At 45.2% G+C, this 23,232-nt stretch overlaps 1 protein-coding gene across 1 annotated transcript in view; it reads left to right on the top strand.

Annotated features, from left to right (window-relative positions):
* Positions 1 to 23,232, top strand: part of CDH26 (cadherin 26) — a 98,398-nt gene that overhangs the window by 35,789 nt on the left and 39,377 nt on the right. The window contains exons 2-3 of the mRNA XM_040435905.1: positions 16,004 to 16,059; positions 16,781 to 16,901. Of these exons, the coding sequence (XP_040291839.1) occupies positions 16,004 to 16,059; positions 16,781 to 16,901 (177 nt within the window). The remainder of the gene's footprint in view (positions 1 to 16,003; positions 16,060 to 16,780; positions 16,902 to 23,232) is intronic.

The raw sequence follows: 23,232 nt of genomic DNA, 5'->3' as shown, positions 1-23,232 counted from the left end.
TTTATTGGTACAATTTTGTGGGACATACGCCTTTTTGATCACTTGGTGTTGCACTTTTTGCGATGTACGGTGACAAAAATTGCTTGTTTTGACTCTGTTTTTTTTTTTTACAGTGTTCACCCAAGGGGTTAGGTCATGTGATATTTTTATAGAGCTGGTTTTTACGGACGCGGCAATACCTAATATGTATACTTTTTTTAATTTATTTTACTTTAACACAATAATAGCATTTTTGAAACCAAAAAAATGATGTTTTAGTGTCTCCATGTTCTAAGAGCCATAGTTTTTTTATTTTTTGAGAGATTTTCTTATGTAGGAGCTCATTTTTTGCGGGATGAGGTGACGGTTTTATTGGTACCATTTTGTGGGACATACGCCTTTTTGATCACTTGGTGTTGCACTTTTTGTGATGTAAGGTGACAAAAATGGCTTTTTTGGACGGTTATTATTATTTTTTTCATGGTGTTTATTGGACTGGGTCGATTATGTGATATATTTATAGAGCCGACTGTCACGGACGCGGCAATACCAAATATGTCTATTTTATTTTATTTTTTCTATTTTTAACATTTTTATTTTATTCCTTACTTGGGGAATTATTTTTTTTACATGTGAAACCTTTTTTTTATTTTATTTTTTTAACACTTTATTTTTTTATTTTTTATTTTACACTTTTCGTCCCCCATAAGGTCATACAAGACCTCTGGGGGACATTTACTTCACTTTTTCTTTTTTTTTTTCACTGTTGATTTCTCCTGTAACTGGGGCTGACATAGTAGCCCCAGTTACAGGAGAAATGCACCCCCCAGAGAGGCTGTACAGCGCAATACAGTGCTGTACAGCCTCAGTGCAGGGCTGATCGAGGTCTCTGAAAGACCTCACACAGCTCCTGCACTCTCCGGTCCCGGCGGTCACATGACCGCCGGGCCGGAACAGGAAGCGCATATCGGTGAGCGCTGTGTATGCAGCGATCCAGAAGGCAGTGACACCTGAGCACTGTCCCTGCCTTCTCTCTGGGCTGCCCTGCTGTCACTGTCAGTTTCTGAACGGACGTTCTGGAACGTCCATTCAGAACCACCTCCCGGACGTTTATAGTCTATGGGCGGACAGGAGGTGGTTAAGTTTGAAGATGTTATTTTAAATTTTCCATGCCAATATCTATATTTAAACAAAAACCATAAAATGTAGCATCACTGGTCACTAAGCCTAATAATGGGCGCCACTTCTTGGTCTGTACAGATCACTTTACTGCAGTTACCTGCTTATCTGTCATTGTAATCCTGCCTGCAATGATATCACCTCTGTGTATAGATAAGACAGGATCCACCATTCACAATAGGTGATCAAATCGTATCTATTCTTTCCATGTACAATGACCTCTGCACAGATCACACCTAGAAAACTCTCCCATAGAAGTCAATAGGGTCATCACTAGTCCATTGTGTCTGTGGCGCATGGTGACTGCTGTAAAGCATCTCTCTAAGGGTGGGTTCACATCACGTTTTTGTCATGCGTGTAAAAAAATCTTATATGTTAACGGTTGCCTCAGACTGATACCATACAGTGGCGGACTCTGCAGGATACAAAACTTTTGTATTTTAATATTTTTTTTGCAACAAATCCGTTAAACCAGGCATGCTCAACCTGCGGCCCTCCAGCTGTTGCAAAACTACAACTCCCATCATTCCCGGACAGCCTACAGCTATCAGCCTACAGAAGGGCATAGTGGAAGTTGTAGTTTTACAACAGCTGGAGGGCCGCACGTTGAGAATTTCTGCGTTAAACGGATAACAAACACTTGATGTGAACCCACCCTAAATGATGTTAAGAACAGCTCAGACAAGATGGCCGCCCCCAGAATCATGTCCAGAATATAGAGTAAAAAATATCTGCAATCAGAAAATAAAAACAGGTTAGAAAAGAGATGTCACTAACTGGTTTTAACTGGCAGGTAATATTTTTGCTGACACATTTCCTTTAACGACGTGCACCAGAAAACTAGCGCACCTTACACCAGAGAACTCCTCCAGCTCCCGACTGCCGTAGACTTCTGTTCTGGGTGTGGGGTGTATATACAATAAAGGGAGATCATGAAGCCATTATGGGGCCCCAGGAGAGAATGGCCCAGAACATGTTGGCTGCATGCCTTATTTTAATGGGTGGTAAGAACCTGTCATGGGATGCCTTCCATAGGCCTTATATTAGCCATCACGGGTGTAGGCCATTAACATAGAAGATGGAGACAAACAAGCCCCAGGGTGATTAGTTACAGGGGAGTAGCTAAAGGCGCATGGGCCCTGGTGTAAGAGTTCAGCTTGGCCCCCCTCCCCTTAGTGCTTTGTGGCTAAGTGTAGGAGAGCACATAACCTTCCTGCTGCTTGAGGCAAAAATTGAAACGGCACCACTCCCCCCAATGCTAAATTCTTGACCTAACCCCTTCCCCCCAGCCAGAGATGTAACTTGACCAGCGTGCACTTTCTATAATACTAATGTCTTCTTATGCCGCACATGGGCCTTTGGGCCCCTCAGGCTCCTGGGCCCAGTAACGACTGCTACCTCTGCACCCCCTAGATCAAGCGTGTCTACAAACAGACGTCCCTCATAATTGGCCAAATGATTGGTTTGCATAAAAAGACCATTAGGCTGAGTTCACACGGGCGTTGCGGGAAAAGGTGCGGGTGCGTTTAGGGAACATGCGCGATTTTTCAGCGTGAGTGCAAAACATTGTAATGCGTTTTGCACTCGCGCATGTTTGGTACCCAAACCCAAACTTCTTCACAGAAGTTCAGGCTTGGGTTTGGTGTTCTGTAGATAGCATTCTGAATACAGAATGCTTAGTAAAATAGCACTGGAGGGGTTAAAAAAAATAAAAAATAATTTAACTCACCTTAATCCACTTGCTCGCGCAGCCCGGCTTCTCTTCTGTCTTCATCTTAGCTGTGTGCAGGAAAAGGACCTGTGGTGACGTCACTCCTGTCATCACATGGTCCGTCACATGATCTTACCATGGTGATGGATCATGTGATGACCGGAGTGACGTCACCACAGGTCCTTTTCCTGCACACAGCTAAGATGAAGACAGAAGAGAAGCTGCGCGAGCAAGTGGATTAGGGTGAGTTAAATTTTTATTTTATTTTTTAACCCCTCCAGCGCTATTGTACTATGCATTCTGTATTCAGAATGCTATTATTTTCCCTTATAACCATGTTATAAGGGGAAATAATAATAATAATCGGGTCTCCATCCCGATCGTCTCCTAGCAGGGCCGTAGATAATATTTTTTCCTGGGGGGGGTTCAGCTTTCTCAAATTATAAGAGTCATCATCCACATCCACAGATATCTCCCCCCCCCCCCCATAACAGTGTCCCTGACAGTGTCCCTATTGTAAGATGGACCCGCCGTTCCTTATGTAAGTGACTGTGCTACTTGTGCAAAGTATATGTACTATTACTATCTAATAATCTATCACTAACTTACTGGGACTGGGACTGTCAGGACTCCAGATAGGCTCCAGGCTGGCTCCCGCTCTTCAAACACTAAAACTAGGCGGCCGGCGGCAGCGTAACATGACGTCACTCACTACGTCACGCCGCAGGCGCATGCTCCTCCCACTTTATTAATGAAGGCGGAGCAGGCGCGTGACGTCGGAGTGAGTGACGTTACGTGGCCGGCCCCCGGGAGACGGAGTCACGGAGGCGGAGCACAGGAGCAGTGGGGGTGGACTGAATACACTGTCTGTATGTGTCTTTGTGTCATAGTTACCATCTGTGCGGTCGCCGGTTGGACACTAGTGCGGGGCTGGCAGGCGGCAGTGCAGTAGGCGGAGCACAGGGGTGTGATTAGGGTGTGCCCAGGCACACCCGGCACACCCCGTGCGCAAGCCTATGCTGCCCGCCTATGCTGCCCGCCTATGCTGCCCACCCTGCAGCCTCCATCACCTCTCTGTGTGCCGCACTGCCCGCGCCGCTATTGCAGGCAGCGGCACGCTCGGGCCGTTCTCTGGTAGGTTAGGAGGACAGACACTCTGGGGGGGGTTTGAACCCCCCTACCCCCCCCCCCCCCCTTATCTACGCCTCTGTCTCCTAGCAACCGTGCGTGAAAATCGCACCGCATCCGCACTTGCTTGCGGATGCTTGCGATTTTCACAGAGCCCCATTCACTTCTATGGGGCCTGTGTTGCGTGGAAAACGCAGAATATAGAGAATGCTGCGATTTTCACGCAACGCACAAGTGATGCGTGAAAATCACAGCTCATGTGCACAGCCCCAAAGAAATGAATGGGTCCAGATTCAGTGCGGGTGCAATGCGTTCACCTCCCGCGTTGCACCCGCGCGGAATACTCGCCCGTGTGAACTCAGCCTTACTCCCTCCTCCCTATTCAGTAGGAGACCATTTATGTGTATGAGGGGGGTCGATCTGAAATATCTATTGACCAATGTCTGAATGAAGTCTATTGCCATTCCCCAGTGTTTTGCCTGTGAAGCAGTAGAGGCAAATACTGTATTAGACTATCGTGTATGGCCTATTCATTTTTTAGGAAGACATAAAATACCACACTTAAAGGGGTATTCTGGTTGGTTTAAGTTTCCCCTATCCATAGGATAGGGGATAACTATTAAATCAGTGGGGGTCCTACTGCAAGGACCCCTACCATTCGCGAGAATGGGGGCCCTGTACGCACTGCAGCCCCCCTGAAAAGAACGGAGCAGCCGGTCACACATGGATTTTTATGGAGCCGAGTACAGCCCTCCACCATCTCTGGAATTCCCATAAAAAAGAATGGAGCAGCTGCACGTATGCCGCATCAGTATGTCCGTTCCGTAGCCCCGCAAAAAAAAATAAAACATGTCCGATTCTTGTCTCTTTTTAAGCATTCTTACAATGGATAAGCAAAAAAAAAACAAAAACGGATGGCATACGGATGTCATCCATTTTTTTCTTGCGGACCGCAAAACACATGCGGCCGTGTGCATGTAGCCTAACACTGTTTTGGGGCAGTATCTCATGCTGTGAGAACACGATCTGCTGCCCAGAAGCAATGAATCTGCATGAAGATGAACCATGGCGGTAGAGGTGATCTCTGCATGTAAATGCAGCTTTTACTTCCACTGACGAGCGGGCAATTATCAAGAAGAAACTGCGCCTTCCCGATAATTTCCTGCTCAGTCAGCGCATGTAAATACACCTTTACACACTCCTTAGATGTCCCAAGTGTCTGGATTTCAGAGGGACAGTGTTCACAGAAGTTCAGGCTTGGGTTTGGTGTTCTGTAGATAGCATTCTGAATACAGAATGCTTAGTAAAATAGCACTGGAGGGGTTAAAAAAAATAAAAAATAATTTAACTCACCTTAATCCACTTGCTCGCGCAGCCCGGCTTCTCTTCTGTCTTCATCTTAGCTGTGTGCAGGAAAAGGACCTGTGGTGACGTCACTCCTGTCATCACATGGTCCGTCACATGATCTTACCATGGTGATGGATCATGTGATGACCGGAGTGACGTCACCACAGGTCCTTTTCCTGCACACAGCTAAGATGAAGACAGAAGAGAAGCTGCGCGAGCAAGTGGATTAGGGTGAGTTAAATTTTTATTTTATTTTTTAACCCCTCCAGCGCTATTGTACTATGCATTCTGTATTCAGAATGCTATTATTTTCCCTTATAACCATGTTATAAGGGGAAATAATAATAATAATCGGGTCTCCATCCCGATCGTCTCCTAGCAGGGCCGTAGATAATATTTTTTCCTGGGGGGGGTTCAGCTTTCTCAAATTATAAGAGTCATCATCCACATCCACAGATATCTCCCCCCCCCCCCCCATAACAGTGTCCCTGACAGTGTCCCTATTGTAAGATGGACCCGCCGTTCCTTATGTAAGTGACTGTGCTACTTGTGCAAAGTATATGTACTATTACTATCTAATAATCTATCACTAACTTACTGGGACTGGGACTGTCAGGACTCCAGATAGGCTCCAGGCTGGCTCCCGCTCTTCAAACACTAAAACTAGGCGGCCGGCGGCAGCGTAACATGACGTCACTCACTACGTCACGCCGCAGGCGCATGCTCCTCCCACTTTATTAATGAAGGCGGAGCAGGCGCGTGACGTCGGAGTGAGTGACGTTACGTGGCCGGCCCCCGGGAGACGGAGTCACGGAGGCGGAGCACAGGAGCAGTGGGGGTGGACTGAATACACTGTCTGTATGTGTCTTTGTGTCATAGTTACCATCTGTGCGGTCGCCGGTTGGACACTAGTGCGGGGCTGGCAGGCGGCAGTGCAGTAGGCGGAGCACAGGGGTGTGATTAGGGTGTGCCCAGGCACACCCGGCACACCCCGTGCGCAAGCCTATGCTGCCCGCCTATGCTGCCCACCCTGCAGCCTCCATCACCTCTCTGTGTGCCGCACTGCCCGCGCCGCTATTGCAGGCAGCGGCACGCTCGGGCCGTTCTCTGGTAGGTTAGGAGGACAGACACTCTGGGGGGGGTTTGAACCCCCCTACCCCCCCCCCCCCCTTATCTACGCCTCTGTCTCCTAGCAACCGTGCGTGAAAATCGCACCGCATCCGCACTTGCTTGCGGATGCTTGCGATTTTCACAGAGCCCCATTCACTTCTATGGGGCCTGTGTTGCGTGGAAAACGCAGAATATAGAGAATGCTGCGATTTTCACGCAACGCACAAGTGATGCGTGAAAATCACAGCTCATGTGCACAGCCCCAAAGAAATGAATGGGTCCAGATTCAGTGCGGGTGCAATGCGTTCACCTCCCGCGTTGCACCCGCGCGGAATACTCGCCCGTGTGAACTCAGCCTTACTCCCTCCTCCCTATTCAGTAGGAGACCATTTATGTGTATGAGGGGGGTCGATCTGAAATATCTATTGACCAATGTCTGAATGAAGTCTATTGCCATTCCCCAGTGTTTTGCCTGTGAAGCAGTAGAGGCAAATACTGTATTAGACTATCGTGTATGGCCTATTCATTTTTTAGGAAGACATAAAATACCACACTTAAAGGGGTATTCTGGTTGGTTTAAGTTTCCCCTATCCATAGGATAGGGGATAACTATTAAATCAGTGGGGGTCCTACTGCAAGGACCCCTACCATTCGCGAGAATGGGGGCCCTGTACGCACTGCAGCCCCCCTGAAAAGAACGGAGCAGCCGGTCACACATGGATTTTTATGGAGCCGAGTACAGCCCTCCACCATCTCTGGAATTCCCATAAAAAAGAATGGAGCAGCTGCACGTATGCCGCATCAGTATGTCCGTTCCGTAGCCCCGCAAAAAAAAATAAAACATGTCCGATTCTTGTCTCTTTTTAAGCATTCTTACAATGGATAAGCAAAAAAAAACAAAAACGGATGGCATACGGATGTCATCCATTTTTTTTCTTGCGGACCGCAAAACACATGCGGCCGTGTGCATGTAGCCTAACACTGTTTTGGGGCAGTATCTCATGCTGTGAGAACACGATCTGCTGCCCAGAAGCAATGAATCTGCATGAAGATGAACCATGGCGGTAGAGGTGATCTCTGCATGTAAATGCAGCTTTTACTTCCACTGACGAGCGGGCAATTATCAAGAAGAAACTGCGCCTTCCCGATAATTTCCTGCTCAGTCAGCGCATGTAAATACACCTTTACACACTCCTTAGATGTCCCAAGTGTCTGGATTTCAGAGGGACAGTGTTCACAGAAGTTCAGGCTTGGGTTTGGTGTTCTGTAGATAGCATTCTGAATACAGAATGCTTAGTAAAATAGCACTGGAGGGGTTAAAAAAAAATAAAAAATAATTTAACTCACCTTAATCCACTTGCTCGCGCAGCCCGGCTTCTCTTCTGTCTTCATCTTAGCTGTGTGCAGGAAAAGGACCTGTGGTGACGTCACTCCTGTCATCACATGGTCCGTCACATGATCTTACCATGGTGATGGATCATGTGATGACCGGAGTGACGTCACCACAGGTCCTTTTCCTGCACACAGCTAAGATGAAGACAGAAGAGAAGCTGCGCGAGCAAGTGGATTAGGGTGAGTTAAATTTTTATTTTATTTTTTAACCCCTCCAGCGCTATTGTACTATGCATTCTGTATTCAGAATGCTATTATTTTCCCTTATAACCATGTTATAAGGGGAAATAATAATAATAATCGGGTCTCCATCCCGATCGTCTCCTAGCAGGGCCGTAGATAATATTTTTTCCTGGGGGGGGGTTCAGCTTTCTCAAATTATAAGAGTCATCATCCACATCCACAGATATCTCCCCCCCCCCCCCCCATAACAGTGTCCCTGACAGTGTCCCTATTGTAAGATGGACCCGCCGTTCCTTATGTAAGTGACTGTGCTACTTGTGCAAAGTATATGTACTATTACTATCTAATAATCTATCACTAACTTACTGGGACTGGGACTGTCAGGACTCCAGATAGGCTCCAGGCTGGCTCCCGCTCTTCAAACACTAAAACTAGGCGGCCGGCGGCAGCGTAACATGACGTCACTCACTACGTCACGCCGCAGGCGCATGCTCCTCCCACTTTATTAATGAAGGCGGAGCAGGCGCGTGACGTCGGAGTGAGTGACGTTACGTGGCCGGCCCCCGGGAGACGGAGTCACGGAGGCGGAGCACAGGAGCAGTGGGGGTGGACTGAATACACTGTCTGTATGTGTCTTTGTGTCATAGTTACCATCTGTGCGGTCGCCGGTTGGACACTAGTGCGGGGCTGGCAGGCGGCAGTGCAGTAGGCGGAGCACAGGGGTGTGATTAGGGTGTGCCCAGGCACACCCGGCACACCCCGTGCGCAAGCCTATGCTGCCCGCCTATGCTGCCCACCCTGCAGCCTCCATCACCTCTCTGTGTGCCGCACTGCCCGCGCCGCTATTGCAGGCAGCGGCACGCTCGGGCCGTTCTCTGGTAGGTTAGGAGGACAGACACTCTGGGGGGGGTTTGAACCCCCCTCCCCCCCCCCCCCCTTATCTACGCCTCTGTCTCCTAGCAACCGTGCGTGAAAATCGCACCGCATCCGCACTTGCTTGCGGATGCTTGCGATTTTCACAGAGCCCCATTCACTTCTATGGGGCCTGTGTTGCGTGGAAAACGCAGAATATAGAGAATGCTGCGATTTTCACGCAACGCACAAGTGATGCGTGAAAATCACAGCTCATGTGCACAGCCCCAAAGAAATGAATGGGTCCAGATTCAGTGCGGGTGCAATGCGTTCACCTCCCGCGTTGCACCCGCGCGGAATACTCGCCCGTGTGAACTCAGCCTTACTCCCTCCTCCCTATTCAGTAGGAGACCATTTATGTGTATGAGGGGGGTCGATCTGAAATATCTATTGACCAATGTCTGAATGAAGTCTATTGCCATTCCCCAGTGTTTTGCCTGTGAAGCAGTAGAGGCAAATACTGTATTAGACTATCGTGTATGGCCTATTCATTTTTTAGGAAGACATAAAATACCACACTTAAAGGGGTATTCTGGTTGGTTTAAGTTTCCCCTATCCATAGGATAGGGGATAACTATTAAATCAGTGGGGGTCCTACTGCAAGGACCCCTACCATTCACGAGAATGGGGGCCCTGTACGCACTGCAGCCCCCCTGAAAAGAACGGAGCAGCCGGTCACACATGGATTTTTATGGAGCCGAGTACAGCCCTCCACCATCTCTGGAATTCCCATAGAAACGAATGGAGCAGCTGCACGTATGCCGCATCAGTATGTCCGTTCCGTAGCCCCGCAAAAAAAAATAAAACATGTCCGATTCTTGTCTCTTTTTAAGCATTCTTACAATGGATAAGCAAAAAAAAACAAAAACGGATGGCATACGGATGTCATCCATTTTTTTTCTTGCGGACCGCAAAACACATGCGGCCGTGTGCATGTAGCCTAACACTGTTTTGGGGCAGTATCTTATGCTGTGGGAACACGATCTGCTGCCCAGAAGCAATGAATCTGCATGAAGATGAACCATGGCGGTAGAGGTGATCTCTGCATGTAAATGCAGCTTTTACTTCCACTGACGAGCGGGCAATTATCAAGAAGAAACTGCGCCTTCCCGATAATTTCCTGCTCAGTCAGCGCATGTAAATACACCTTTACACACTCCTTAGATGTCCCAAGTGTCTGGATTTCAGAGGGACAGTGTTCCTATTGTAATTGTGGACTGACCTTGTGTTATCGTCTCCTGTGGGACTCCCACTGTGAGAATCCACATTGTTACAGCAGGCAGTGACCCGGGGAGGGAATGTCTTTGTTGCTAATGTTATTGTAGCTTTTTTGTGAACATAAACTGAGGACAATAAAGCCTCGGGAGAGAGTTGTGAAGAGAAAAGGTGCATTCCCACTGCAGACATGTACGTTTGCTGGGAAAGCTCCTGCAGTATACATCACAACTATACAGTCATGGCCAAAAGTTTTGAGAATGACACAAATATTAGTTTTCACAAAGTTTGCTGCTAAACTGCTTTTAGGTCTTTGTTTCAGTTGTTTCTGTGATGTAGTGAAATATAATTACACGCACTTCATATGTTTCAAAGGCTTTTATCGACAATTACATCTATTTATGCAAAGAGTCAGTATTTGCAGTGTTGGCCCTTCTTTTCAGGACCTCTGCAATTCGACTGGGCATGCTCTCAATCAACTTCTGGGCCAATTCCTGACTGATAGCAACCCATTCTTTCATAATCATTTCTTGGAGTTTGTCAGAATTAGTGGGTTTTTGTTTGTCCACCCGCCTCTTGAGGATTGACCACAAGTTCTCAATGGGATTAAGATCTGGGGAGTTTCCAGGCCATGGACCCAAAATGTCAACGTTTTGGTCCCCGAGCCACTTAGTTATCACTTTTGCCTTATGGCACGGTGCTCCATCGTGCTGGAAAATGCATTGTTCTTCACCAAACTGTTGTTGGATTGTTGGAAGAAGTTGCTGTTGGAGGGTGTTTTGGTACCATTCTTTATTCATGGCTGTGTTTTTGGGCAAAATTGTGAGTGAGCCCACTCCCTTGGATGAGAAGCAACCCCACACATGAATGGTCTAAGGATGCTTTACTGTTGGCATGACACAGGACTGATGGTAGCGCTCACCTTTTCTTCTCCGGACAAGCCTTTTTCCAGATGCCCCAAACAATCGGAAAGAGGCTTCATCGGAGAATATGACTTTGCCCCAGTCCTCAGCAGTCCATTCACCATACTTTCTGCAGAAGATCAATCTGTCCCTGATGTTTTTTTTGGAGCGAAGTGGCTTCTTTGCTGCCCTTCTTGACACCAGGCCATCTTCCAAAAGTCTTCGCCTCACTGTGCGTGCAGATGCGCTCACACCTGCCTGCTGCCATTCCTGAGCAAGCTTTGCACTGGTGGCACTCCGATCCTGCAGCTGAATCCTCTTTAGGAGACGATCCTGGCGCTTGCTGGACTTTCTTGGACGCCCTGAAGCCTTCTTAACAAGAATTGAACTTCTTTCCTTGAAGTTCTTGATGATCCTATAAATTGTTGATTGAGGTGCAATCTTAGTAGCCACAATATCCTTGCCTGTGAAGCCATTTTTATGCAACGCAATGATGGCTGCACGCGTTTCTTTCCAGGTCACCATGGTTAACAATGGAAGAACAATGATTTCAAGCATCACCCTCCTTTTAACATGTCAAGTCTGCCATTTTAACCCAATCAGCCTGACATAATGATCTCCAGCCTTGTGCTCGTCAACATTCTCACCTGAGTTAACAAGACGATTACTGAAATGATCTCAGCAGGTCCTTTAATGACAGCAATGAAATGCAGTGGAAAGGTTTTTTTGGGATTAAGTTAATTTTCATGGCAAAGAGGGACTATGCAATTCATCTGATCACTCTTCATAACATTCTGGAGTATATGCAAATTGCTATTATAAAAACTTAAGCAGCAACTTTTCCAATTTCCAATATTTATGTAATTCTCAAAACTTTTGGCCACGACTGTACAGAGGACTTGGAATGGCCTTTTTGGCCTCCAGCTGATTTTTTGTGCAAAACAGAATAGCAGAGTTAACTATTCTTCTATACAGAGGCTTCCAGTAAAGTGCACATACCCTGTACTGTGCAGTATACTAAGGACCCTTCCTTCCCCTAACCTCTGCTGTTCAGGGAGAGTCTGGGGGCTCCCATTCAGATTCGATGGTCAGCTTGTTCGGCCAACATGTGTATTGTATGTGGTATGTTCCAATTCCTGACATGTCTGTTTTAGTAAATACGCATATTCCGCCTAAAATAATAATTCTGGAGCATCTTTTCTTATAACTCTAAGGCCCCTTTCACACGGGCGAGTATTCCGTGCGGATGCGATGCGTGAGTTGAACGCATTGCACCCGCACTGAATACCGACCCATTCATTTCTATGGGGCTGTTCACATGAGCGGTGATTTTCACGCATCACTTGTGCGTTGCGTGAAAATCTCAGCATGCTCCTCTTTGTGCGTTTTTCACGCAACGCAGGCCCCATAGAAGTGAATGGGGTTGCGTGAAAATCGCAATCATCCGCAAGCAAGTGCGGATGCGGTGCGATTTTCACGCGCGGTTGCTAGGAGACGATCTGGATGGAGACCCGATCATTATTATTTCCCCTTATAACATGGTTATAAGGGAAAATAATAGCATTCTGAATACAGAATGCATAGTAAAATAGCGCTGGAGGGGTTAAAAAAAATAAAAAATAATTTAACTCACCTTAGTCCACTTGTTTGGGTACCAAACATGCGCGATTTTTCTCACGCGAGTGCAAAACGCATTACAATGTTTTGCACTCGCGCGGAAAAATCGCGGGTGTTCCCGCAACACACCCGCACATTTTCCTGCAACGCCCGTGTGAAAGAGGCCTCAGAGTGAGCATTGATACACACCTGCCTGGCAACACCCAGTTGTCAATTTATTCATACATTTCTAGGAACAATAACAGAGGAACTGCACAGCATAGAGTACTTAGGCTACTTTTACATACTGTATATGCGATTTACTTTCCGGTTTTGAGGTCCGGCAGAGGATTTCAAAACTGGAGGAAAATGCTTCAGTTTTGTTCCCACTCGTTGTCAATGGGGACAGAACTAAACAAACCGGAATGGAGTGCACCAGATTGCAATCCGTTCCGGTTTGTTGCATTCTGTGACCGGACACAAAAACCACTGCAAACTGCGGTTTTGTGCCCGGTTTGTGAAACTGAAGATGCCAGATCTGGCACTAAAAACAATAGTCAATGGTGCCGGATCCTGTTTTTTCGGACAGGACACCAGACTGATTTGTTTGTTTTTTATTTAATACAACGAATGTAGAACAAATGTAGCCGGTTGTATTAAATCAAACTGAAGTGTTTTCCTCCAGTCCAGATCCCCTGCCGGATCTCAAAACCAGAAAGAAAATCGCACATGTGAAAGTATGACGCAAAATTATTGTATCATGGGGAATACAGTTATGTACTAAACAGACAGGAGAGGTGACAGGTCCCCTTTAGGGCTCATGCACACAACTGTATCCATTTTGTGGTCCGCAAATTGTGGATCTGAAAAACACGGATTCTGGCTGTGTGCATGGCACGATTTTTTAAAATACTGTAGAAATGTCCTAACTTTGTCTGCAAAAAGGACAAGAATAGGACATGTTCTATCTTTTTGGCAGGGCAACGCAGCGGATATACAGATGCGTACAGCGCAAGCGTGCTGTCCGCATCTTTTGCAGCCCCCATTAAAATGAATAGGTCCACATCCAATCCGCATACGGTCGTGTGCATGAGCCCTTAAAGTGCGATATCATCCACTCGCCTTTAAACCTTGTCATTTTGGACATTTCTAATTATAGCCAAGTTCACATTTTGCTGGAGAGAAAACTAAAATCTTGATGGCCCTCTTTGTTTGGATGTTCTTTTTTTCTTTTTTCGACTACGTATAAAGAAATGTATAGAGATGTATCCAAATGTAAACACACAGCCCATAAGGACATGTCTGAGAAAATACTTGTCCTGAAGGGCAATTGACTGCTCGTCAGTGGTGGAGAAAGCTGCCTTTACATGGAGCAATCACCTCCACAGTATGAGGAGGAGTGATCACTAATGCCATCGCTCGTCCCCATACAGACTCATTATTTGCCAGCATAGAAGCGCGATCTGCTGCCGGCAAACTACGATTTATGTGTCCACACCAACGATCTATTACCAGATGAACGAGCGTTTAGTCCGAGTGCTCGTTAGCGATAATCTGCCGGAATATGGGGCGATGTAAGGGCTCATGTGCTGGCCGGGCCCGTGATGCGGACCGCAAATTGCACGGGCACCGACTGTGGGGCAGCCGCATGCGGATCGCGGACCCATTCACTTGACTGGGGTCCCCGATCCGCATCCGACGGTCTGCACAGCAAAAAAGTAGTGCATGCACTATTTTTTTGCCGTGCGGAGGCACGACTCCGTAGTGCTTTCGTGGGGTGCCGATCCGTGCTTTCGCACCGCATCTCCGGGTTTGCGGACCCATTCAAGTCAATGGGTCCGCATCCGTATTGCGGGGTGCACACGGCCGGTGCCCCGTGTATTGCAGACCCGTCGTCTGCTTGCAACGGCCGTGTGCATGAGCTCCAAAGGAGATTTTAGCCCGATTGAACAGAGACAATCTATTGTATGTGCTTACCTAATGCAAATCCATGGGAGATATTTTAGGGTTAGCTTCAAATTTCTTGCACCTAGTGTATTCTGAATAGGGTTTTTTCACAAGACTAAGCAGGCGTGTGAACGTCCCCTGAAGGCTCTTACTCCTATTCTCAGTCACCTCTCTTCTGACAATGGTAGAGAAGTGATCCTCTTGTTCAGGAGATTAATGAAGTAAACAGCTGCCAGAGATACTTCGATGTCATATCTTTTTGTGGCTGTTTTTTTATGTTTTTTTAATTATTTTTTGAGCCAAAGCCAGAAATGAGTTGGAAGGGAATGAGAGGCTAGGGCTAAATATGTCGCACGACATTTATAGTACTGAAATGCTGCGACTGCGGCACAACAGTCGCAATAATCCAAGCTGGATTTTTGTGCGACTGTCGCTGTGGTTTTGTGCGACACCAGGGACTATCATTACAATAAATGTTGTGTGACATATGTCGCAATGTGGTTGTAACCCCTAAAGCAGGGACGGCCAGCCTGCCGCTCCCCAGCTGTTGTAAAACTACAACTCCCACCATGCCCTGCTGATAGCTGTAGGTAGCATGGGCATGCTGGGAGTTGAAGTTTTGCAACAACTGGAGACCCTCAGGTTGGCAATCCCTGCCCTAAAGGAAGAACATATAGTTCTCCACTTCTGGCTTCCTCAAAAACTACCTCAAAAAGTTGCGTGTGACACCAGCCTTAAAATGTTTTGTCCAGGATAAGAAGAATATGCCTGCTTTCTTCAGGAAACAGTGCCACCCCTGTCTTTAGGTTGTGTCTGGTATTGCAGCTCAGATGCTTAGTGAATGGGACTAATCGGAAATACCACAGACAACCAATGGACAAGTGTGGTGCTGTTTTGATAGAAAGCAGCCATGTTGTAGAACCCAATTCCACCCTACATTAAACATACACCTTGCATTAATATCAGTGCAGTATTATTGCCCCTAGAGCTGCAACATTTCCTCCCACCTAGATATACTGGAAGTCCTTGAGTGATCCCTCCTAGAACAAGGATATTCAGTTGTTTCTTTGCTATATATGTGTCTGGGAAAGCTGGGGGACGACCAGTATGGCTTCATCATGGCACCTGTAGAGTCGTCATATGGAATTTTTATAGAGAAGTGTATCCATCACTATAAGGGGCCATTCCGGAATCTTGGAAAGTTGTGTGACAAACTCTGTGGAGTCTGAAGATCTCAAATGTCTCATAGTAAGCGGTAACCCCTCCTCCACTATTTGTAAGATATATGATATGCTCCTAAATATAAGGCGCATGTAATGAGAAGACTGGACATAACTTGAATATTGTGTTATTCTAGAGCTGACTTTGTAATTGACTTCTGCTCCAATTTTCTGTTTATTAGCAGGTAGTCGCTGCCCTGAGAGAGCGGCCAAAGAGAGCGGCTCAGAGACACACAGAGCGGGTATGTAGCTACATGGTAAATAAGTAACGTACATTACTGGGTGGGATTTAGAGGCTAATGACAGACACAACCGCACCTAGATTAACCATTACATGGATTCTATCTGTCCGTCTATCTATCTATCTATCTATCTATCTATCTATCTATCTATCTATCTATCTATCTATCATCTTTCTCAGATCTGTCTATCTATCTCCATCTAATGATAATTTGTACAATCTGCAGTCTGAGTAGAAAACCCAACAGTCCTCTGTTTACACTACAGCTATTGCATCCAATTTTACAGGAGCCATAAGGAATTTGATAGATCTCCTTGACTTAGGATATATTCCTACATGGCTGATTTGTTGCAGAAATTTCTTTGTATGTCAAATCCATATGAATCCTTGTGCATGTTGAAAAAAAAAAACGAATTCACATGAATTCGTACAAATCTGTTTTACTTGAATACACCCTTATAATAGGTCTGACAGGTTTCCAAGAATGACTATTAACGCCACATGTACCATGTTTAGCACCTAACTGTATTCATTAGAAGTTGCCATCCAATAGTCTCTGCCTACAGACAATAACATTATCTGATGATGTTCAGTACCCTGGACGTCTGCAGCAAATGATCAGAGAGCTGCAAGGAAGAGCGCCACCTAGTGTTTACTTCATAGCAATAGCTTAAAGGATTCCTGTCCTGCAAAACTAATGAGTTGTTATTCATTGTATCCAGCATGTAGATACACTAGACAGCCTCCGTCCACTCCGACGTTCCAAGAGAAGATGGGTCCTGACGACCATAGTCCTGGAAGAGAACGACCATGGACCCTTTCCAAAATATGCTGGAGATGTAAGAATCAGACTGATTTGAGCTCATGTAACTTTGATATACACCACTACCCACAAAAAGTTAGTGATATTTGGCTTGTGGGTGAAATTTCAGGATGATCCTAGAATGCATTGTAACCTTTAGAGGTGGACTTAATGTGACCTTCTCTAAACTTTTTAATGCACATGTCCAACTGTTCAATGTTTCAGTACTTTTTGCACAACTTGCTGTTCTCTAACAAGGAGCTTAACGGCAAAATTCACAACAGGTATTTGATCCATGAATCACCAAATAAATTTCCTGGTTCAATTAGAATTGGCATTTAAACAGTCCTCCTCATCATGCTGTTCACATTTTGACATCATGAGATCAAGACGACACCTAATAATTGGTCTTTAGCCACATCCCACACTGATCACCACTTCATTGTGAACAATGCCCTGCTGAACCAGATAATTGCCACACAACTCCAGGCACATTTAACCACCTCAGCTCCCCTAGCTTAAACCCCCTTAATGACCAAACCACTTTTTACAATTCTGCACTACACTACTTTCACGGTTTATTGCTCGGTCATAAACTTACCACCCAAATGAATTTTACCTCCTTTTCTTCTCATTAATAGAGCTTTCATTTGGTGGTATTTCATTGCTGCTGCCATTTTTACTTTTTTTTATATTAATCGAAATTGACCGAAATTCTGGCAAAAAAATGACATTTTTCACTTTCTGTTGTAAAATTTTTCAAATATAACTACATTTCTATATAAATTTTTCTCTAAATTTATTGTTCTACATGTCTTTGATAAAAAAAAATGCAATAAGTGTATATTTATTGGTTTGGGTAAAAGTTATAGCGTTTACAAACTATGGTGCAAAAATGTTAATTTACGCACTTTGACTTTCTGAGCACCTATCATGTTTCCTGAGGTTCTACAATGCCCAGACAGTAGAAACACCCCACAAATGACCCATTTCGGAAAGCAGACACCCTAAGGTATTCACTGATGGGCATAGTGAGTTCATGGAATTTTTTATTTTTTGTCACAAGTTAGCGGAAAATGATATATATTTATTTTTTTCTTACAAAGTCTCATATTCCACTAACTTGTGACAAAAAATAAAATTTTACATGAACTCACCATACACCTCATGGAATACCTTGGGGTGTCTTCTTTCTAAAATGGAGTTACTTGTGGGTTATTTAGGGCCTCTAAAATGCAAGGGCAGTATAAAGCGTGAGAAGTAGTTTGGAGTCCAAATGTGTAAAAAATGCCCTGTGAAATCGTAAAGATTCTCATTGAAATTTGGGCCCCTTTACGCATCTAGGCTGCAAAAAAGTGTCACACATGTGGTATCGCCGTACTCAGGAGAAGTAGGGCAATGTGTTTTGTGGTGTATTTTTACATATACCCATACTGTGTGAGATAAATATATCTGTAAAAGACAACTTTTCCAATTTTTTTTTATACAAAGTTGTCATTTTACAGAGATATTTCTCTCACCCAGCATGGGTATATGTAAAAATACACCCCAAAACACATTGCCCTACTTCTCCTGAGTACGGCGATACCACATGAGTGACACTTTTTTGCAGCCTAGGTGCGCAAAGGGTCCCAAATTCCAATGAGTACCTTTTAGGAGAGCATTTTTAGGCATTTGGATTCCAGGCTTCTCACCCTTTAGGGCCCCTAAAATGCCAGGGCAGTATAAATACCCCACATGTGACCCCATTTTGGAAAGAAGACACCCCAAGGTATTCCGTAAGGGGCATGGCGAGTTCATAGAAGTTTTTTTTTTTGGCACAAGTTAGCGGAAATAGATTTTTTTTTGTTTTTTCTCACAAAGTCTTCCTTTCCGCTAACTTGTGACAAAAAGTTCAATCTTTCATGGACTCAATATGCCCTTCAGCGAATACCTTGGGGTGTCTACTTTCCGAAATGGGGTCCTTTGTGGGGTGTGTTTACTGTTCTGGCATTTTGGGCGGGGCTAAATTGTGAGCAACCCTGTAAAGCCTAAAAGTACTCGTTGGACTTTCGGCCCCTTTACGCACCTAGGCTGCAAAAAAGTGTCACACATGTGGTATCGCTGTACTCAGGAGAAGTAGGGCAATGTGTTTTGGGGTGTCTTTTTACATATACCCATGCTGGGTGAGAGAAACCATTTACAGAGATATTTCTCACACACAGTATGGGTATATGTAAAAATACACCCCAAAACACATTGCCCTACTTCTCCTGAGTACGGCGATACCACATGTGTGACACTTTTTTGCAGCCTAGGTGCGCAAAGGGGCCCAAATTCCAATGAGAATCTTTACGATTTCACAGGGCATTTTTTATGCATTTGGACTCCAAACTACTTCTCACGCTTTCGGGCCCCTAAAATGCCATGGCAGTATAAATACCCCACAAGTGACCCCATTTTGGAAAGAAGACACCCCAAGGTATTCCGTGAGGGGCATGGCGAGTTCCTAGAATATATATTTTTTGGCACAAGTTAGCGGAAAATGATTTTTTTTTTCTCTTACAAAGTCTCAAATTCCACTAACTTGTGAGAAAAAATAAAATTTTACATGAACTCGCCATGCCCCTCACGAAATACCTTGGGGTGTCTTCTTTCCAAAATGGGGTCACATGTGGGGTATTTATACTGCCCTGGCATTTTAGGGGACCTAAGGCGTGAGAAGAAGTCTGGAATATAAATGTCTAAAAAAATGTACGCATTTGGATTCCGTGAGGGGTATGGTGAGTTCATGTGAGATTTTATTTTTTGTCACAAGTTAGTGAAATATAAGACTTTGTAAAAAAAATTAAAAAATTACATTTCCGCTAACTTGTGGCAAAAAAAAATAATCTTCTATGAACTCGCCATGCCCCTCAAAAGTGATCTTTATAGCGCCGCTGCGATTTTACAGTGTTTTTGCAGTGATCAGAAAAAAAAATATTCTGTCACTGCGGTGGGGCGGACTGAACGCAAGTGTGCGCACAAGATCAGGCCTGATCGGGCGAACACTGCGTTTTTTGCAATTGCGGACAAGAAAAGGCATTTTCTATATAGTTCTGGCAATGTGCAGATCCGCAAAATGCGGAAAGCACATTGCCGGTGTCCGTGTTTTGCAGATCCGCGGTGTCCGTGTTTTGCGGATCCGCGGATCAGCAAAACACATACGGACGTCTGAATGGAGCCTTACAGGGGGGTGATCAGGGAGTCTATATGGGGTGATCAGGGGTTAATAAGGGGTTAATAAGTGACAGGGAAGGGGGTGTAGTGTAGTGTGGTGATTGGTGCTACTTTACAGAGCAGCCTGTGTCCTCTGGTGGTCGATCCAAGCAAAAGGGACAACCCGAGGACCAGGTAGCAGGTATATCAGACGCTGTTAACAAAACAGCGTCTGATATACCTTTAAGGGGTTAAAAAAATCGGATCTACAGCCTGCCAGCGAATGATCGCCGCTGGCAGGCTGTAGATCAGCTAATTTATCTTCCGATCCTGTGAACGCGCGCTCCTGTGTGCCCGCGTTCACAGGAAATCTCGCGTCTCGCGAGATGATGCGCCGATGCGTCCAAGAAGAACAAACCGACCGCCCGCAGGACGCATCCCTGCGTTAGGCGGTCGGGAGGAGGTTAAGGATGGTGAGAGGGACCCAAGTGTCCGATCTCACCATTCGAAACCATTTACATCCGTGTGGTCTGCGTGCTAGATGACCTGCAAAGGTACCTGACCACATGAGTCATTGTCTTGCATGGGCCAGGGAGCATCTACGCTGGACGAGAGACCAGTGGGCCTCAGTGCTGTTCACTGATGAAAGTCAATTCACGCTGAGCAGAAATGATGGCCGCCAACGATGTTTGAGACGTCGAGGAGAGACCTGTGCATCAGCCACAGATGAGCCTTTAGTGGTGGTCATATTAGAGTGTAGGCAGGGATGACTAGTTAATACAAAACTGCCCTACACTTTGTGAATGGTACAGCGACAAGCCCATACTACTTAAATAACATCATTAATCCAGTCATTGTGCCTCTGCATGAACAACACAGGCCTAATTTCATCTTCATGGATGACAATGCGCCAGCTCATCGAGGTCGCATTATTAGGGAATGGCTGCTGTAGACTGGGGTACCTCAAATGGAGTGGCCTGTACTTTCTCCAGACCTGAATCGCATTGAAAACCTATGGGATCAGCTAAGTCGCCATGTAGAGGCTCGTACCCCAGAACCTCAATGACCTGAGGGCCGCCCTTCAAGAAGAGCTGGATGCCATGCCTCAGCAGACAATAAGTCGATTTGTGAACAGCATAAGACGCAGTTCTCAAGCTGTAATTGATGCTCAAGACCATATGACAAGTTTTTGAGACATTGACATTTTTTGTGGGGTATACCCGCTACTGTTGTTGGCTTTTGTTTCAATAAATTGTTTGCAATAAGGAAATCACAATTGCATGCTTCTACTTAAATTCCCGACTTTCATGATATATTACTGTAGCTTGAACTTTTTACGTTTTCCATAAATTTCACCCGAAATCCAAATATCCCTACGTTTTTGTGAGTAGAATATGAATATATATATATATATATATATATATATATGTATATATATATACAGTACAGACCAAAAGTTTGGACACACCTTCTCATTCAAAGAGTTTTCTTTATTTTCATGACTATGAAGGCATCAAAACTATGAATTAACACATGTGGAATTATATACATAACAAACAAGTGTGAAACAACTGAAAATATGTCATATTCTAGGTTCTTCAAAGTAGCCACCTTTTGCTTTGATTACTGCTTAGCACACTCTTGGTATTCTCTTGATGAGCTTCAAGAGGTAGTCCCCTGAAATGGTCTTCCAACAGTCTTGAAGGAGTTCCCAGAGATGCTTAGCACTTGTTGGCCCTTTTGCCTTCACTCTGCGGTCCAGCTCACCCCGAACCATCTCGATTGGTTTCAGGTCCGGTGACTGTGGAGGCCAGGTCATCTGGCGCAGCACCCCATCACTCTCCTTCATGGTCAAATAGCCCTTACTTTCAAAGTTTTCCCAATTTTTCGGCTGACTAACTGACCTTCATTTCTTAAAGTAATGATGGCCACTCGTTTTTCTTTACTTAGCTGCTTTTTTCTTGCCATAATACAAATTCTAACAGTCTATTCATTAGGACTATTAGCTGTGTATCCACCTGACTTCTCCTCAACGCCACTGATGGTCCCAACCCCATTTATAAGGCAAGAAATCCCACTTATTAAACCTGACAGGGCACACCTGTGAAGTGAAAACCATTTCAGGGGACTACCTCTTGAAGCTCATCAAGAGAATGCCAAGAGTGTGCAAAGCAGTAATCAAAGCTACAGGTGGCTACTTTGAAGAACCTAGAATATGACATATTTTCAGTTGTTTCCCACTTGTTTGTTATGTATATAATTCCACATGTGTTAATTCATAGTTTTCATGCCTTCAGTGTGAATCTACAATTTTCATAGTCATGAAAATAAAGAAAACTCTTTGAATGAGAAGGTGTGTCCAAACTTTTGGTCTGTACTGTATATATCTCCTGTGATGCTGTAAAGTGTGTGTATTCATGCTTAAAGTGGACCTGTCTACTCTCCTGACATGCCTGTTTTAGTAACTACGGTACTTACATTCCCCATGTAATACAATTCTGGAGCATCTATTCTTATGACTCTGTGTTATGCCATTCCTCTGTTACTTCTACTAGTTTATGAATAAATTACCAGCAGCTTGCAGTAAAGGTACAGATGGGTGTTACCAGTTGTGGGTGGTGTCCCTGCACTGTGACACCAGCAGTACTGATTGGGCAGAGACAGACATGCCGTCTATTGGAAACACCCAGCAGTACCTTTACTGCAGTAGGCTTGCAATTTATGTGTAAACATCTAGCAGTATTGATACAGGAATGGCAAAACTTAGAGTCATAAGAATAGATGCTCCAGAATTGTTGTTACATGGGAAATACACATAGTTACTTAAATTGACATGTCAGGAGAGGCGACCGCTCCTCTTTAAGGCCAACTTGCCAACTCTCTTGAAATGACCGGGAAGCCGCCGGAAAAAAAGGGAGAACTCTCTGACACCTGGAAGAGCTAGCAACTTTCTTACGTGCCACATGGAGGGCAGAATCTGTGCCCAAACATGCATTGAGGAGGCAGTGTGCATTCTGGCCATGACAAAAGGGGGCATGGTCTGAGAAAAGGCACGTGTCAGTGCCCAACACCTCCCGTATCCCACCAAAGTTGGCAGATATGGCTCATTCAGTTGGGTGTACCTTTTTTAACTCTCTGTATTCTGGATGTCACACCACTGAATAGAATTTACACATTCTGAATATAATTGT

Source organism: Bufo bufo, chromosome 6 (assembly GCF_905171765.1).
Source record: "Bufo bufo chromosome 6, aBufBuf1.1, whole genome shotgun sequence".
Lineage (NCBI taxonomy): Eukaryota > Metazoa > Chordata > Amphibia > Anura > Bufonidae > Bufo > Bufo bufo.
Note: the sequence above shows the minus strand (reverse complement) of the source record. Positions and strands in the feature narration are given on the sequence as shown.